The following is a 19,713-nucleotide window of genomic DNA, read 5'->3' as shown; positions in this document are numbered from 1 at the left end:
TTGGGTCCCAGATTACAGCGGTGGAGGAATAGTGTGTGTGTGTGTGTGTGTGGAGGTGTGTGTGTGGCTGAACTTTCAGAGAGTACATGCAGTCTACAGTTGTCATTAGAGTCACTATAAGCTCTTCATCGTTTCTACACTGTTTCCCATTTATCTCCTTCAGACCACAGAGAACTAATGGGGTTTGTGCAAAACCTGAGGGAGTGGAACGAGGCAAAGGGAGGAAGGAGCAGCGCAGAAGACTAAAGAGGGGAAGGAGATCATTAGAATTAGTTTTAGAACAAATGCTAGCATTAGCACTGGGATTTATTTTTCAAGCGCAAGCTTTAGTATTCTAATGAGTTGTATTTATTTTAAGCGAGGTTTGTCTCATTAATGTTTACACCGTTTTATTTATTTATTAAAAAAAAACAAAAAAAACAGAAGATGTTCCCTGAGGTAAAATGTCAACAGCTCTTTTTTTTTTTTTTGAAGCAGAGACTCATTAAAATAAGTGGAACACTTGCATTATTGCACAACATGGAGGCATAACTAAAAAAATGTGGAACTAGGCATAATCTTAAGCGAGAGGGAAAGAGATTTGTTTAAAAGAAAACATGACAAAACTTTTGAGTGACGCAAAATTGAAGCGTGTAGGACAAAGCGCCAAAAAGCTGACAAGAAAACAAGCATGAGATTAGAGAAGGGAAGACTCTCGCTGTGAAATAAAGACAGACTTTTGATGTTTTTAATAAAACGTCTGCTAAAAAAGCATGCTTTTCTTCAGTTAAAGCACCCAACATAAGGCCTTACAGCAAAATAAAGCACTGTTAGCGTACCTTCTGTTGCCAAAGAGCAGCTTTTCCAAGTGGACACACACACACAGAAAAAGATGGAAAACTTCAAATAAATGAAATTAATAAGAAAAACAAAGAAGATAGGTGATGTGTCGCAGGTGTGAGATCCATCCCCAGTGACTGTCAAGAGTAAGGCACGGCAACGCCTCAGTTATCAGTCACCAAGCAGATAATAAGCTTCCAGAGAGGGAGAGGATCATGGGCCACTGACACTGGTCACTCTGCTTGAACACCACAAGAGCAAATCAACGGAGGAGAGGAAAAGGTGAGGCAATGCAGAAAGAGGCAGCGTCCAGCAGCACCAGAAATCCCACGCAAAGCACTGACTGAAGTAAAATAAAAGCCTTATGGGCAAGGCAAGTGTGAGTGATTGAATAATCCTAATTATTATGATAAAAAAAATTATAACAAAGAAAATCACATTTGATGATTTTCCGAAGAGGAAAGGGGAAAAGAAGCGCCCGGAGCCAGGAATCAATCAACAATCTGCTTCTGTACAACTCATCCAAATGTCTCAAATCTTCCCCTGTCTCAGATGCCGCACACTGCAAATCATTGTCTACATTGAGGCTTAAGTTTTCCCCAAAATGCGACCACTCTATTCCTACAAAAGAGGACTATTGAACAGGTAATGTCAACCACAGGATACTGGAAAAAAAACAACAACACACTGTTCATTTGGATGAATAATTAAATTAATTTGCAATAGACTTGCAGATTTTAATTATACAATACAATTTTTTTTTTATAAATATGAATTTAAAATTAAAATCACAAACACAAAGCTGCTGAAAATTCAATGTTTTTATTTTATTTTATTTTTAACAAGCGTATCTGCTGAAAAAGGTTGAGATGCTCTAAAAGAAGGATCAGTGTTAGCTTAAGAGTACCGGAGTATGAGTGACAGTAATTGTTGTAAATTAAATTATTGATGGGAAATAGTCTTCTCTTTGAAACCAAGACACATGTTACAAAATCAAACAAGACAGCACAACACAGGTTTTGATAGGGAAGCATTCCTTTTCATTTAATGGTCTGATAAACAAAACCATGTGTGAACGTTGCAACATTTTTAGTCTCCTTTGAAGAAGTTTGACTAATCTTTAAAGTCGTTGTTCTCCCCACAGTCTTCCCGGCTCATGAAGCCATGACATCTTTCCCGAAATGTAAAAAATAAAAAATGTTCCTAGACATTGTAAGCAGTTCTGTACAAAATCAGATGAATATTTTTTTTTTTTGGTTTGTCCTTCCATTTGTTTCTATATGATACACAATGCACAGACTAAAGATTTAAGAAACACTGAAAAGAAATTTACTGGAAAGCAGAACTAACTTACCAACAATCAACAGCATTTAACAAATATTCATGAAGTGAGACATGTAATAATTGGGTATATCTCCACCGTATGACATGTAAAGAGTGTCAGAATCCAGGGAGGCATAGGATGTGAGTGGGGTGCGATACAGAGAGGTGCTCCAGGTGCTGTGCTGCAGGGAAGCGTGGGAGAACAATGATGCGTGTATGGGTGTGTGTATGTGCGTGCGTGCGTTCGTTTGTTGCAGTGTGCATGACTGAAGGCCTCTCTCGGCTGCTGAGTGGTGGACACAATTATTGATCTCAAAAGAGATGCCGAAATAACCACTTATTGCTGTCCTTCACGCACAATTGGATACAGTTCACCTAGCACAACCAAAACAGTATTTGATGGCAATGAAATAAAGGATATCTGTAATCACATCATAGCCGCAAGGTTTCATAATCAAAGTATTTCAAGTTAACAAAAAAAAAAGGCTGGCGTTAAGAATTTGCTGGTACATAAAAGCCCAACCAATGATCTGTCTATTCATAAATCCTTACAGTATGTTCGCTACTGCCTATTTTTTTTACACAGAAATAAGAGACAGACCTGAGAATATTGCTACCTTACACACAAAGATCAATACTAGTGGATGAGCTTCAACATGTGCCGAATGTGTGATTTTAGGCAATACAATCTTTATCTTTGAGGATCTCACGTTTCTCTGCATGTACAATTCTAAGTTTGAAAAAAGGGTTAAAAATATCAACTTTATTTAAGGATTTAGCAAATAGAAGTAAGTTTTTATAGAAATAACTGGCCTAAAACAGTGAGAAGATGAAGGCTTTGTGTATTTTCTAAAATGGGTAGCCTCAACTTTACAGAGGTTAGACAAATAATTAATATTGAGGAACAACTAAGTGTGGTTAGGGTTATGTCTGACTGTCATTATTCGATACATTCACTCAATTCAAAGATGTTTTTTTTTGTTGTTGTTTTTGTTTTTCTAAATTTTCATGTATGAGATTATGTCGTTTCAAAAACAGCGACAGTAACTGTGGATGGCACTGCGGCTACGGCAGAGGTTACGCTCATCTACATTCCCGTGACTTCCAGTAGGTTTAAAGCCTCTGTAGGCCCAGAAGAAACAACCTTGCCTCAAACCGCTTCCATCGCACTCTGCCTTCCTAATGCCTTCTCGTATTTTTCCTCACATACACCCCTGAAACTCAGACAGGAAACAAAAGACGTGTTTTAACACACCTGCTGCTTCAGCTATCGCGGGTATCCAGCTACCGGTGAGGATCCGGGCTGACGTGACAGAGGAATTAGCAATGTGAAGAAAAATTTGTTACACCGCTTGCTCCAATTTGTGTGCTGGGTCTTTGAGGCCAGCTGAGAATTGAAAGGGAGACAGAAAGACAGCTGCAACTGGCACATGCAAAGCTATAATGTCTGACAACAATTATGAATCAGTATTTGGCAGACCTTCTGTTTTGTGTAATGGCATAGACAAAACAGATTTAGTAATATTTTTCTCTAAGGGCACCTATGGCTGTAGTAAACACTGCTCTAATGCTTGTACTCACAAAAAATAAGGAAACATTTACTGAAATCAAAAGTGTATTTAAAGGTTACTACTAAATCCTCAAAGATTGCTTAAAAAAAAACAAGAAAAGTCTCTTTGTAATTCTTGCAAAAAATAAATAAAACAGTAGATCAGCTGGAGGAACTGACTCATGCAAAATCTCTGAGGCATTTAGAGTCAAAAACTGAAACAGATAGATGGTGCTGCAGTGTTCTTTTTTTACCTCTACCGTGGAGAGAGTCATCATTATCCAACTGGCACGGTTAATGTCGTCGTTGCCTATTCTTATCTGTTAGCTAAAAGCCCAAACACACACACACACACATACACACAAACAAAACTGCACACACCCAAATGTGCACTTTCCAAAGCAGTGCAACACTGACTGCTGCAGTTGATCTTGTATGAGGATGTCAAACACACTTACTTTGAGAAGATCCGGGCATGACAGCTGTGATGTGGTTGCAAATACCGAGATGAAACAGAATGCTTTGATTGGATGTGTTTGTGGGGGCAAAGTCAGGACAAATGCTGCACACCAACGAACACGTATGAGAAACAGAACATCAATGAGAAAAGACATGCATTAAAAGGAAAAAAGAAATTAAATAAGAGCAGGAACAAAAGTTGATTTTAAAAGAAAGGTGTGTCAGACAGACTTGATAAACGACACAGGCCAAATGCAGATATGGAGATGTTTCGTTTCAGGTTGAATGGGGCGTATGAAGGAAGGAAAGGATATGGGCTGGAGACCATGCGAATGCACCAGTTGCGAGGATAGGTCGTCTGTTTGAGGCAGAAGAACACCACGGGCGCCAACTCGGGGAAGGGCAACACAAACGTGCTTAAGTCGCTCCCGATGCTGACGTCGTCGTCGTCGCCCGGACCTACTTCCTCAATGATGTCATCTATGTGCGCTGAGCCGTATTCCTCGCTCTGCCCCGGCCGTGCTGAGGAGATACTCCTCAGCGGCACAGGACACTCCTCACTCGTCATGGTACCCCCGCTGAAATCTGAAACCGAAAGAGAGACGGCACAACGACATCAGGAATCTCAGCGAATGAAGGAAAACAAAACGTCCTCAGCTTCTTTTCAATAAATTAAAATATTACAAGACAGATGAGGAAACTTTCTCTTGGGAAATCTGGCAATCATATGAGTTTTTTTTTTTTTTTTTTACATGCCTAGAGATGACGTGTGGTGAATTGGTCCTTTACAAATATACTGCAGTCGAACTAAAATTCATAAAAAAATAAAAAAATGTGTCCATATGCATGGATGTAAACTGTAAAATAATGCTGCCACAACCAACTCGCGATAGTGAGTAAGCCAAATTTACAACATCAATGTTTCAATTAAGGCTTCATGACCAATAACAGAAGGACAGTAGCTGCTGTCAAAACAACTGCATCTGGTTTATTTATTTTTTTTTTGTTGTTGTTTGGTTTAAGGTGGCAGTAGTTAGATTTTATTTAATATAAAACATTAAGTTTAACTGTGAGGCAGTTTTATAGAATTTATGTTAAGTGCATATTCAAATGTGGAGAGGGAACTTTTGTTTTGTTCCACGGACCATGTGTTGCCCAGGGAAGCATTGGCTGGCGCACTTAGAGCCACATGGGCATTCAAGCTGAAGAAGCTGTAAGAAATTAAGCTTTATTCCTCTGGAGTCAATGCAGCTAATGAGGTACAGTTTTGTTTATTTGTATCTTTTGTTTATGTAAAGATGCCATTTATTGTGAACTGATTTGGGTTTGTGTTACTTTGTTACTTTTGTTTGTAGTTCTGACGGCATTTTTTTGGGGACTTAGAAAGACGTGACTACAATAAATGGCTGTTGAAAACCAAGAACTGCGTTAAGCTTTGATTTAACTCGAGAGGAGTAACAAGAACTAAATGAATCAGAAATATATTTAAGGGACAAGTGGTAAACACAAACTCAGCCACTGTCACAAAGTTACACAGAGTTTATTTTGTTTAATGAAGACAGAACACACATGTATCACTTAAGCTGGCATGTGAAACAAACTAAAAATATCGAGGTACTCATGTATAAAAAAAAAGCAATCAAAGTTTTAAGGAAAAATTTTAAAACCTTTGGAACACCAGATCAACAAAAAGAGTCAGATCCTCCAGTTCTGAGGCCATGGTTCTAAACTTAATGTATTCTGATTTAAATCATAGAGAGGAAAAGATGCAGGTTGACTTGGACCTCCTCTGCATAATGCTGGACGTGCTGTGGTCAGCTCTAATCTCTCAGTTTAATGGGCTATGGTGCATACGACCAAAAAAAAAGGGTTCCTGGATGCAAGGAACTAAAATGAGGTTCTCCATAACGTGTCTCTGCTCTGCCTAAGCGAGAATGTGAGGCACTCTGTTTTCTCGGAGTAGAGCCATTGTTCTTGTCCATTGACTTATCAGGATGCCTCCTTGGGATGAGTATTCGGTGGTTTGGAGGTCCAAATGAGACTCAGCCAGACACAAAACTCTGTAGAGTTGCCTCATTTCCCTTATTTCCCTGGAACAACTTGGGTTCCCCCAGAATGAGCTGGAGAGTCTCGCTGGATAAAGGATGTCCCGTTTTAATCCTGGACTTATTAAAACCACCTAAAGTCGACCTTGAATATGTGTAAGAAGATGGGGAGATGAATAAGCTTCCATAAAGATTTAAAACAATATTGACCAACTTATTAGAAGAGACATATTCGTCAAATCGTCAACTCACAAGACTAAGACTCGCACAGTTTTTGATGACTAAGTCTGGCTCCTGTAACCGAAAGCAGTGTTAAAGTGAAGTAGACGCACTGCATAACAACCCTTGAACAGATTCGCCTCACATACACAGGGAGGTAAAACAGCGGAGAGTGAATCAGTTCCAACACTCATTGCACATTCATTGACGATTCATTTAACCCCACACAACAGAGCTGTGCAGCGGGAATAGCTTCCCATCTCCCATCACTAATCCTCTGAATGGATTCAAGTTTATCCAAAGAGACAGCAAACTTACACGTGTTCAAGATTATAAAGCAAAAAAATAAAAATAAAAAATGTCATTAGGTTTGACTTGTGTGCATCCAAATCTACAAATTTGAACGTAAACATGAGAAAATTAATGAAGTAAACTGAGTAAAGACAAAGGGAGTGAAATAAATCTATTATTTTGGCTCAGTAACCCACCCTATGCATTAAAACTGCAGGGCAGAGACCACGGCTTAAGTGAATTGATAGTAAGACTGGACTCGATGCTTTTCTCTTTCGTTTTAACTCACAGCCAAAGAAGGAAACCGGCATAAGGCAAGCTGCCAACTTATGGCCGGACATGTGCAGAGCTACACATATGCATAGTTTTTACACATACCCACAAGTGCTAACACACACATTCTTACTTTCTTACCTTAACTCACAGGCAATACTTAAGCTTTTTTTTTTTGTATGCCACATTAGAATCATCTTTAAGACCCATGCATTATTTTATAGTCCTTGTAATACCCCTTCAATTTTGACATTTCATCATTTCAGACCCATATACTTTAATGCATACCTTTTGGGATTTGATATCGCAGACTAACTTATTGGTCCTAATTCTGAAGCCGATCAGCGTACTTTGTACTTTTAGTTATGTGTGTGTGTGTGTGTGTGTGTGTATCATAATGTGTAGTGGTAATGTTGTGTTTGTGTTTACTACATATGTAAATTTAGAAACTGATTATTTTTCTTACTAATTCTTTGCAAAATAGCTCAAGATTAATCAAACTGGACGTAATCTGGTAACCAAACACCAGAGTTTTGTCAGTCAATTCTCACTTCGAATTACATCTGGACTTAAATTATGCTGTTGAACTCGTTTTGTGAATTACGTCACTTGAATGCAGTTTGCTGCATAGAATGTTATTTAGAGGCATCGATTAAATGAATGTGTTTGGGCGCCACATTTTTCCGATTTATATTTGTACAAAATTTTGGAGCTCACGTATCATTTTCCTTCCACTGCACAATTACACATTAATCTGTGTAATAATACACTTAAAATGATTGGTCGGTTGTTAACACAGCAAATTGTCAAAAGTCCAAGGGCTGCGAAAACATTTGCAAGAAACAGTAAATAGAAAATTTCTGCATAAATGTTCATATTTTAAGCAACTCAAGTGATAACGCTATAAATACACAGCATGTAACGTGTTTGGGTGTGACTTCTTTGTGTGCATGCAGCTCAGCGGCACTAAGAATTGGCAGGAGAGTGGGCTTTTATAGGGTAATGATATTAAAGGCTATTCATTACAAGCTAAGAAAATAGGACAGCAGTGATTTAGTGGCCTGCACTTCAAAGATAGCCCTGTGAAGAGATGCTGGAATGGAAGAACATGGTAAAACTGAGAAAGTCACCCTCCTCACATAGTAACACACTGATACATTAACTGTCTACGAAGCTCTGTCTAGTAAAACTGTGTATCCATTTATTATCTCATGAGTGCTGTTTGTGCTAATAAATGCAGCCTCTCAACCCGTGCTAGTGTTTTGTCTTTTTCAAACTGGTATTTTTAATTAGCTTTGCCATGACAACAGCTGTTTCCTTTGGAGGCAGGAAGTTTATTCTTCCTCTGTTGTGCTTTATTTCCCTTGACAAACCTCTTAGGGAGACCCCGCAGCTATTACAAGCAACTACAATTAAGTCGAAGACAGCTCTGCAGAAAATCTTGAAAGGAGTGTGCTCCTGTGTGTGAATCCTCTGTCGTGTTTTTTTTAAAATTATTTTATTTTTTTTTTTTTTATTACATAAATTTATGGTAAAGACAGCAAGTAGAGCTATTTTATCTTAACTGCGTTAAAATGAGGGTAATACGTTTGTCTTCTTTTCTACGATTCTCATAAAAAAATTAAAAAAACACTCCTCTGTTCTGTGTTTAATAATGACAACTGATGAATGTGTGTGACACTTGGAGTGTTGAAGACCGGATACGCAGAAGGCTCCAAATGATGCCTCAGCACTGACACATGAGCACATTCACACCTTCGCAACGTACACGCTACGGCACATTAGCACCCTTAATTGAGGTAGCAGCTATACAGTCACCCATTTAGCTGCACTATGAGCTAAGGCCTGCAATGATGCCACAAAAAAATAACTCGCTTCCCCCTCCCACGCACATCCACTGCGACAGTCTGAGACAGATGCAGGAAGAGGATGGGTGTACAACAACAGCAAAATCATAACAATGATGGTTTGAGGCACACAGCGCTGTCTTACAGCGTTTCCATAATCTGAACACAAAAAAATTAAAAGGAAGATGTAAAATAATGGGTTTTTTACTTCTGACTCAATGCTTTCTTAAGAGATCAAAACCCTCATATACGAGGCTTGAGGGATGGAGCTCGTTTTAATGATCTCATAGAGAAATGAAATGTGCTGAAATATAAGTTTTACGGTAAAGAAAAAAGGGCCGTCAATAAAAATCTGGGATCTCAGTGTTGCTTGTAACTCTTCCAGTCATGTTTGTCTGTTTTCTTTTTTGCAACCCAGCTATGACGCACACCGTGTGTGCTAATTGAAAGTCAAAACTATACAACTTGGTAACGGCGTCAAATCCAGTCTTAGCTGCAGTCAGAGCAGCAGTGCTATTTGCTAATTGTTGTGGGAAATTACTTTCCAAAACTACGTTTTCTCTGCCCTTAGTCCCCTGCAGCTCAAACACACAGAGGCATTCAGCACAGTGTGTGTGAACGTCTTAAAGTGGTAGAAACCACCAGGGATCCAAATAAAAATATTTATTTTTTTAACTATTAATCTTATAATTAAGTAAAACCATTTTGGATATGAGGTAAACGTTTGGACTTCCTCCACCTTCCAAAATGTTTAATGTTTGCTACATTGGCTCCACAATGACTGAAATTGAACTACCCAAGAAAACCGGCACAACAAGTGGGCATGGGTTGATAACCATCAAATGGTTTAATAACATACACACGGGCCACTTTAATTCGTATTTAGTTAAAACAATTTTATTTTAGTTAAAAATCTAGTATTACAAAGACTGACTTAGGTGTTATGATTTACCAGCAAACTTGTTGTTCGGCAATAAGAAAATGAGTAACATGTTGCCTCTACGGAGCTTTATTCATTTGTTTGTGAAACAAATGAGTGGAACCTGATGACTTGGGTAAATTCATGCCTTAAAATATCATGAATCTCTCATTCACTTGATTTACTCAGCACTGGCCCTGCTTAATTTAATCTCACACTGTCAGAGCACAGTGAAGGTGACACACTGTTATCAGCTGCGAATACACATGCGTGATTTACAAAGAGAGCACACATTTCTGGGTGCCTGGACTGAAAACATTCAGCATATAATGAGAAAACGTGAGCGCATCCCTGAGGATTGGTACTCTCCCTGAGGTGGTTGTATCTATTTTTTTTTTTTTATTATTATTTTTACGTGTGTGTCAGAAGTAACATAATGTTCCATAGGCTCGTTTAGAACGCAGACATTGTTTAATGAAATTAGAGTCAATTTAGGATGTTATTTTTTGAACGTAATTAAACCTTGTTCACGTGGCAAACGAGCACACAGCCTAGGCTAACCAGTTTAATAGTTGGGTGATCAAAACAGCAAATTGCTATTTTAGTGACACCAGTATATAATCAATGATAAAGTAAAATGCACTCAAAGAGCAGCCACTGATGCAGAAGCCAACACTGAATAGTGGAGCTGGCTTTTTGACAGCACCGTAAAATTGCCCTATAACTGTGATAAATGTGCCTTTCACATAAAGGATAAGATCATAATCTTTGCTCTGCATATTTACCTTGCCGAGCAAATTTTAATATGTATAGTTTAGAGCCTTTATTATGTTTAAACTTGTCAGTCCAAAATTACGCTGGAGCGTTATGCGCATTGTAAACGTACTACGATAAACTTTACTTGACAGCCGAAAAAACAAAAAAAAAAAATAAAAAAAAAACAACAATGGCTGCCTTTTTATTTCATCCTAACTCTAAATCAGTCAGACAGTTTAGTTTTCGCAGTTGTTTTGGGTTCATATACAAAATATAAATCCAAGCTTCAGGTTCTCACAGTACAACAAAACAAATTGAATATTGTCATCACAGTTTATTTACATATAGACTTGTATCTGTGCCCAATTCCAGTCCTCGAGATTTGATCAAGGCATGTAGAAGAGACAATGTATCTAATAGTTGCAGAACATTTTTTCTCCAGGACTGGACTTTAACGCTGCTGAACCAATGAAAACAGAGGTGTGAAAACCTCTGTGTTCGATTTTGTTTAGTTCTTAATTTAACTTAAATGTTTTAAATAATCAAAACAGTTTTTAATGTGCCAGACAACCTCTAAACCGACTAACTCTCCCCTCATTGGCAGCAGCATGTGTAATGAAGCTTTTACCGTAACTGCCAGTAAGATTTTTATATATCTTACATCAGTCTGAAGGCTTGAATTTTGGCCAAGCTTTTTTTTTTTTTTTTTTTTTTTTTAAATTGGAACCACATAAGAGGTTTTCCTATCATCAAATACCTGTTAAAAGGCAGACCACAGCTTTGAAACCAGATTCAAGTCTAGGCTTTCACTAGGCCCCTTGAAAATTAACAGTCAGAAGTGGACTTTCTGTGATGCTGTTGAATCATTGTCCAGCTGCATAACCAAACTGTACTTTAAGCTTAGAGCGAGCCTTTTATTATTCATTTACCTTCATATTTTGTCATGAAAAAGTCAGGGTATCATCAGTTCAAGCAGTCCAGCAAATAAGCTGCAGACTATCACTCTACCACCATCATGTTCAATAATTGATATGATGTTTTTTTCTTCTTTTTTTTTTTTAGATGCTATTAGCTTTATTCTGGATGCAACTGGAAATACAACTTTTTTCTTTTTTTTTTTTTTTAATGAATGCATATATTATTTTCCCAAAAGCCTCATCAAGAGGATTTTTTGCCATGCGAGATGGCACTTTGTGTTCTTTTTGGTCAGGTGATGCCAGTGGCTGCAAATTTTGTCCCGTCTCTTTTTGCGAATCCGCCTGAACCTTGAGGCAGATTTGACCTTAAATGGGGCAGATTGAACCTTTTACGACTTCCTGGATGAGTTGTTGATGTGCCCTTCGACTGATGTAAACTGCTCATCTACTCTTGAGAGGGATACTTATTGGTTTATTCTCTTTTGGTGAATAAAGCAGAACACATGACCGGTGACATCATAAGCAGTCAAACAATTTTCCTTTGGTCATTTTGCTCAAATTCAAAATTACTTGGCACAATTTGCAAAAAATATTTAATAGAATCAAACTACCTATTGTATCTGCATCTCCATATCATATTTCTGGGTCGGGTAACTGATCTTTTTGATAACTGTGGTTTTCTGTAAAAGAGAATGTTATAATTTGATCCACACCGATAGTTTTGTCAGCTGGTCTCACACAAAAATACCTCGATGGTGTCATAAAACAGCAGGACGTGAGTCCTTGATGCGCTTGACACCCTCTTTGTGTTACTTGCTCTACTCTGAACCCATCAAGATCAAAACTCTCCTCTTTATAACATCAACTTAAAAAAAGGCAACCCCTTTTCTTAACAAAGGGCAAATGACAAGATCATCTCTGCTGAGCATATAACTCCATATGATCCATATAAAGACAGTCAAAAGCAAATGTCAGGTAGAGCAGATTTGACAGACTCTTTTGACTCTGAGTTTTTTGTTGTCACCTTGCAAAGTTTTAATAAGTTTGTTACTTCTTCTCAGTCAAACTCTTGTTAAAGTATTTTTTTTTCCCGCAGTATTTTCTATGCTTGCGTCTCATTTACTAACTCGGATTTCTGTCCATCAGTGGGTAAAAATACCAAGCATTTCACTGAAATTGCTTGTTACTCCCACAGCCAGAGACTTTAAGGTATTTCCATTAATAAGTGACATACGGGTGTCAAAACCACATTTTGCCTCCAGAAAAGCATAATACAGACTCTGCAGCCATCTTGGCCCAGCCATTTGTTATGGATCATACTGGCCAGTTGGGCAGGTTTTTCGTACACAACCATATGGTCTGTGTGAGAAGCATTTCATTAGACCATTTGGAAATAGCAGGTGATGAAAAAATAAACACTCATTTTCACAAAGTAAAACATAAGTGAATGGATTTTACAGTCACAAACATCTCGCATCATGAGACAAAAATGATATTTTTAAACGAGCAGTGATTATTTTTGCACTCTCAGGAATACATCCGCTTATTTGCACAGGCACAATCTTACCTCACATCAAAGTAAATTTCAGGTATCTCATTCATTAGCTGTGAACAAAAAAAAAAAATAAAAAAAATCATCATTATTAACTAAAATAAAAGCTTTAAAAACTGTTGTTTCCATGTAATTAATCTATATAAGTCTCATTTGGTAACTGAGATAAATTAACTTTTCAATAATACTACATTTTATTTACTATGAATGTATTAACTTCTAATACATCTTGAGCTACAGTACGAGTTGGACTTGACTGGCCAGCCTTCATTGTCGTCCTGCTTTCCTTTGACCTTTCTTAACAGATACCAATCACTGCAGACACGCCACAAAAGCTGCAGTTTTACGGATACTCTGGCTCTCAATTTTAGAAAAAAAAAAACAACCTCCTGATGTATCCCACCCACTATCATTTGTTTGATCTCTCTGTGATCATGTTGTTATAGCTTGTTAATCTAAGACAGGCCAGTGGGAGCCGACTGCCCAGTGTCTTGGTGCAGCCACTCTCTGAAATATAATTTTGTAGCAACTCATTTTTAATTTCAGGAGAGAATAAAAGATTCCCTTTCATTCCTGTTTAATCAAACACCTTCTTAAGGGACTGTTATCTGTTTGAGTTTCTTATCTCGATACCCTCTTTAACCTTTCCTTTCTTCCCTCCCTCGCTGTTACCCTTCTGCAACTCATGCCTCCTCTGAACTTCTCTCCCTCTCACAGCGTCTCCTCTTTTCATGATGAAGAAGAGGACACTGCGCTGTGTGTCAAAAATCATCTTCAGAGAGTTGCTGCCAGTGGATTACACTGAGGCAGAGGCCCCATCAGTTTAATCTGTTTTAACAGCCTTGGCTCTAACCAAGCGCATGAATACTGAGCGTGTCTTTGTGTCGTTAATCCAGCATGACTGCTCTGTTTTTATAAATCCTCACCAATGCGGTGACAAGCTATTGCCGATGCTAATTCAATAGTTTTACAGCATGAATAAGCGGAAGCGTTTAGCTGTAGCATCGTGCTAAAAGACTGCAGAGTTTGGGCCACGGGAAAGTTCAGACGCGACGCCACAAGTTAATTGGTTGGAAGGAAGACTGACAGGTCGGCAAATGAGCAAGAGAGAAGTGAGCGGAGACTGTAGCCCGTAAATTGGATCGGAACTTGCTTCATAGCATATCAAAAGCTAAGTGTACTTAATAGTTACAACTCTATTCAGAGGTGCTGCAAGAAACAGCACGCTTAAATGTGCAAACTGTATCCAAACTGCAAGGAAAATCTTGATTTGTGGTCAGTGGTCGCCTGCTATTTCTGTCTTGCTTTGATGTTGTTTGCTATCAAAACATCCTGTGTGTCCTGTTCAACAGATATCGAAAACATAACGTAGTCTACTATCTAAGCAAGGTGGGATATTTTTTTGAAAGTGAAAGGAAGATTTGTGTCCACATAAAGACGTGTCAAAACGTTGCTAAAACGTATTTAGGGTTGATAACCAGTTCTAGCTAAGCACATGCTCCTCATTGTTGAACATGCTTTATGTCTTCTAACAGATTTAGACAGAACGAGAAATTAAAATGGATTTTAGATGCAATTTTATGGGCAGGAAACCAAGAACATTGAAAAAACAAGACATCAAGCGTAAAGGTTTAAGGTATTAGACTGTAATCAGAAGGTAATAAAACGGTGAGTAAATTGTATCAGATGCTTTGGTAAATGCTGCATGAGCTCCGTATTATGGGATTATTCATGAATTGCTTGATATATGTTAAAGTAGAAAAAAATGAACATCAACAGCAAATAATAAGTCACGGGTTGGTTTTCTCATCTTGGTGAGGAAGTGAGCTACCGATCCACATCACCCCAAACAAATTGTCCTGACAGTGAAACCTGGTGGTGGCAGCATCATCAAGTGGGGAAACCTTTCTTTCCCCAGCTGAGAGGCACTGATGAAAAAAAAACGGAAGAAGGGAAATACGTGAATCCTGAGAGGAAAACCTCTTAGAGGTTTCAAACGACAGAGCAAAAGTTCACTTTCCACCAGGAGGACGATGACCCTCACAAAGCCAGAGCCACCATGGACTGATTTAGATCCGAGTAAATTAATTAATTAGAGAAACAGAGTCAAAGTCCACACATAAATCCAATTAAAAACCTCTGGTGAGACAGGAAAATTGATGTTCACGGAGGCTATTCATTCAATCTGCATTGACTGAGGACATGTGCACCGCACTAATCAGATTTGTATTTCCAACAACTGCAAAGCATACATTTTCTTCCACTTCACCATGCGCGTAGTTTTCAGAATATTCCAATAAGACACGGCACTGTCTGAACAGACAGTAGGACTTTCTGCAGTGCTTGGGGTAAACAAGTCAAAGGTCAAAAGACACCAACTCTGGAAAACAAAATCTACGTATTCCAGGAAGATTTGGCACAATGAGACAATGTGTAACAAGTGAATGTGAAAACACCCAGACAAGATGTTAACATGGAACATGCCAATGTCAAAATATGTTTATGTTGAAAACATGAAAAGATCTCCTCTTAATTTGGTTGTGCTGACTTAGGCTGCAGTTTGTAATAAAATCTTTGCTGTTCAACCAGCAGAGCCTTTTTCCTGAATCATCACCACACCAACATCTTGAAGACACCGACAGAATACACCGCAACATGTTATTAACTGAGGTTGTAACGTGACATAATGTAAAACAAAATCATAATGATTAAGGGATACTTTTGCCAGTCACCATGCAGTTATACGGGCTATTAATATATGTGTTTTTGTGGGACTCAAAGTAAGGGATGATGTTCTGAGGATTTAATATCAAGAAAACAGAGCATTTGAAAAGCAGAAATAAGATCTGACAAAGAGATCTGAGAAGCAAGGCAACTTTCAGCAGGCAACCTATCAGCACATCTAGTATATTTTGTAACTTATGTAAATGAGTGTAAATAATGTGGGAATGTGGGGTTCAGCACTTAGTTTTCCATGTGTATAGTGAAAGTATTCCTCCGCACTCGTCTGTGTGTTATTGACTGATTCATTACACACTCCTCCAGTTTCCCCAACGCAAATCCATATTGGCGAGGGAAGGGTGGTCCAATAATGCTGCCAATGATTTACTATTAGAGCTCTAGCTGTCATTCGTTCATCCTGATAAATGACAAACATTTCCCTGTGGCTGCCGGTGTGTGAGCCAAAGCGCGCGCTGGGTAGGCGAGCCAAATAAAACAAACGGTCAATCTTATAGGTTTACGTGCCAAAGCTTCCACTGTGCTTTTGCTGGCCATGTGCGTCGCCGTGTTTCCAATCCAAATCGAGCAGTTATCCGATCCTCGCCGCGCGCACAAACAATGGTCGCGCAACTGAACGCAATCAATCCAAATTAGGCACAGACCAGTGAACTTGCTGCAGGTGCACGTGCATTATGTGAGCCGGCTTTGGACGCCGTCGTCCATCACAATTTTTCGCTTCAGCTTGCTTTTGCTTCACAACCCGAGTAAAACGAATGTGGACAACAGAGGCTCTCATTGTTATGTGTTTTAATAAAATGGTTAAAAGCACGATTGCGTGGGCAATTTTAAAGAGAACGAGGCTGCGCCCCTCTATTTATGGAGGGATTCACCAGATGTGATAAAGGATGAGCAGCAGTAATGACTGAGCTATTCCTCTTCTCCCCGTAGAAGGCAAAAGGCACTGAGTCGAACATCTGTTGACACCCTTTATCTTTTCTCCCCCTGTCTCCTCACTGCCTCTCTTCCTCCTTTCAGAAATCACTTTTGCCACTGCTTTCATGCCCCGACAGGAAGCTGTCATCCAAAGTTTGAAAACTCCAGCAGAAAGGGCGGGAGGTGATGTGCGTGTGGGAAAGAGTACGTGTTTGTGCGTGTGTGTTTGTGTGTGCGCTGTTTTTTTTTTGTTTTTTTTTTTCTGTGACTGTGTGAGTGAGAGCGAGCGCACGACACAAAGAGAGAGCAGACAAAGCCTTGATATGAACCCAGAGGTGGCAAGCTTGAGAAATGAAAGCTGCCTTGACAGAGCGTGCATGTGATTATGTGTCTGTGCATGCTTGTGATATCTCTAAAATTTGCTGTTCGCCACTGACGCGTTTACCACGTCCGTCCCTAAGTACAGTACTGCCGCCACGCACGCGTACGTTTGCGTTGGCTGGACATGCGTGGCAACCGTGGAGGATGTGTATGACACAATACAAATCTAAAGCACGATGAAGACCTTCCCACTATTTAAGGATGAGACGGGTGCTTTTATCGATCAGAGTGATCACTGCCAGCCACCAAGTAACCTCGCAAGGCAATACTGGGTTTGGGTGGAGGTGACTTGGTATTTAGATACAGACTAGTACAGAGAAGAACCTGAATAATAAACTTAAACCACATTGCCACATATGTCTAAAGCACTAGAGTGGATAGGAAAGGATTTGGTTTGGGAATTTCTAGGTCTCGTCTTTGCTTTTTGCAGATTATGAGGTTCTGTTGACCACGACCTACATTGTACATTGAGGTGAGTGTAAGGCGACTACAACATAAAGCCGTAGGTCTTATCAAGAAAAAAAATAATAATTAAACAGCTTCCTCTTGCTTGGGAGTCAGTCTCTGCCTTAAATGGAGTTCAAGTAGTTTGGTGTTTCCTTCACAAGTAGGATAAAGCGGAACAATGGATGGAGACTGGTGCTATGTATTAAGTAATGAAGGTGCTGCTTTGGTCTGTCACAGAGCCAAAACACAAGTCTCTATGTTCTGACCTTCAGACAGTGTCTTATGATATGGACTGTGACTAAAAGAACAAGATTCGGATACAAATAGCTGAAATGAGCTGAATGACCCTGCTGGGTGGACTCGTCTTTGGTCACCTTCTTCAACATCTGATCAGGAATCAGCCTGGACGGTTTCCGAAAGGATGACGTGAATTTTAATTTAGTCTGAGCCTTTTCCCATTAAACCACAAATGTTAGCTGAAGACGTTAATGGTTAAGAGGTACAGAAAACATTGTAAAAAGTGTGAAATGTCAATGCTGTTATTGCTTTGGGAGAATTCTTACTCTAGCAATGCTTTGTGTTGCTTTCGTTTTGTACTCAAAAGTACAAATTTTCAGGTTTAAACTCTGAAAATCAAATCAAATAAAAGGTCCCAATCCATTCCTACTTTAATATCTCTGCAGCAATATCATGTAATGACAGCTTCATAAATAACTGTTTTGTGGTTCTGAGGGTTTGCATCACATCAAACAAGCAGCAGACAAAAGAGAGTACCATCACTGCATTTGAGCCTTCGGTGTTTAAATATTTAAAACTGAAGGAAATACATGTCACTGACCGCAAAATTAACAAATCAGAGTTATTTTAAGAAAATTCCAAAACTATGTTAACCATGCTCTGGATTTATTTATTTTTATGTTTCCTCTTATTGGTTCTACAATGTTTTCTACATTGTTTTCAATAGAAATGAATAGTGTTTATTTTTATTTTAATTGACATGAGTTTTTGTTTTCAGACATTGGAGGGAATTGTGGTTTAGGGTAAAACAAAAGCTTTAATTGCAACCCATTCTTCAGCTACCTCCCTACTCGGTGCACCAAAAGTAACAAATATGGCATAATGCATTTATGCCATTTGGACATCTAAAATTATGCCAACTGTAAAAACCGAGGGGTGGGGGTGGGGGGTAAAATTAAGCGAAAGGACGGAAAGGAAAGTAAAATACTGTATCGGTCAAGGGCAGAAAATGACAAGACAGAGGTTTGAGGGAAAAGGGAAAACCAAGAAGGTGGAAGACTGGGCTTTAAACGTTGGGATATGGTGACAGATTCAAGCGAGACAAAAGAGACAGAAACAGAGAAAAACAACACAGAAGGAAAATATACTGTAAGCGAGCGTGACAGAGAGAAAGGAAAGGTTGAGAGGATTGTAGAGCTGAAAGGACTAAGAGGCAAAAATACAAGGCCGGAGTCAGGGAACAAGAAAGAGTTCCAAGACAGAGCAATAAATGCAGTATGAGTTAAAGCAATATGGTGAAGCATAGAATGGTACAGTTCTTTAAAGGGAATATATAATTGTATAGGAATGAGTAATACTGATGTGCAGACCAACTCCAAAAGCCTGAATGCTTGTCCTTCCACTTCCTCGCTCCTTTTTGTCTTCACCTCTCCTCAAAACCGTAGAGCTCAAATGAAGGCATGTAGCTTCCTAATTACTTCATTTGCATAAACATACACACTGTGCAAGACCGAAGGATGTGGGCTCCTGGCATAGCAAAAAAAAAAGAAAAGAAAATAGGAGTTTTGGAGAAAGAGAGGCAGAGATTCATGCGGAGAAAGGAGCATAGTGAGTTCTGCAGTGAAGTTGAAAAACAGAGAAGTTACGAAGCTTGAGAGAGAACAAATATTCTTTTCATAATCACGCTATTCTGGTTTCTCAATCCTTTTCTTCTTTTTGTACCGCCTGTGTGGTATTTATTTCTTTGCTCCCTGTCTCCCTCTCCTAGCGTTGCACGCTTCCTGTAGGTAGCTTAACGCCAACAGCTATTATTCCGCTCCTCCCCCATGTCATGTCCCTCACTCTCCTCCTCCGATTTCAGCTCTGTCTCCGGCATCATTTCTTTCCCTTCGTTTCCCGATCTCGTCCTCCTTCTCTTTCTGTGCCTGCCTTCCTTCTCTTGCAGAGTGCTGCGTCAGGTCTTTTCACCCTCAGCAGTGTGAAATGAGATTTGAATATGGCTCTTGGAGCATTTGTGGCTCGCCT

The 19,713-nt window shown here is 39.1% G+C and overlaps 1 protein-coding gene across 6 annotated transcripts in view; it reads right to left on the bottom strand.

Annotated features, from left to right (window-relative positions):
• The window catches only part of LOC103145453 (voltage-dependent T-type calcium channel subunit alpha-1I), a 164,058-nt gene that overhangs the window by 119,742 nt on the left and 24,603 nt on the right, over positions 1 to 19,713 (bottom strand). For all 6 annotated transcript variants that reach the window (XM_016676850.1, XM_016676848.1, XM_007562899.2 and 3 more), the window contains one exon: positions 4,465 to 4,735. In XM_016676850.1, coding sequence (XP_016532336.1) covers positions 4,465 to 4,718 — 254 coding nt within the window. In that variant the 5' untranslated portion in view covers positions 4,719 to 4,735. The remainder of the gene's footprint in view (positions 1 to 4,464; positions 4,736 to 19,713) is intronic.

This window comes from Poecilia formosa, unplaced genomic scaffold, assembly GCF_000485575.1.
Source record: "Poecilia formosa unplaced genomic scaffold, Poecilia_formosa-5.1.2 Scaffold142, whole genome shotgun sequence".
In the NCBI taxonomy this organism is placed as follows: Eukaryota; Metazoa; Chordata; class Actinopteri; order Cyprinodontiformes; family Poeciliidae; genus Poecilia; species Poecilia formosa.
Note: the sequence above shows the minus strand (reverse complement) of the source record. Positions and strands in the feature narration are given on the sequence as shown.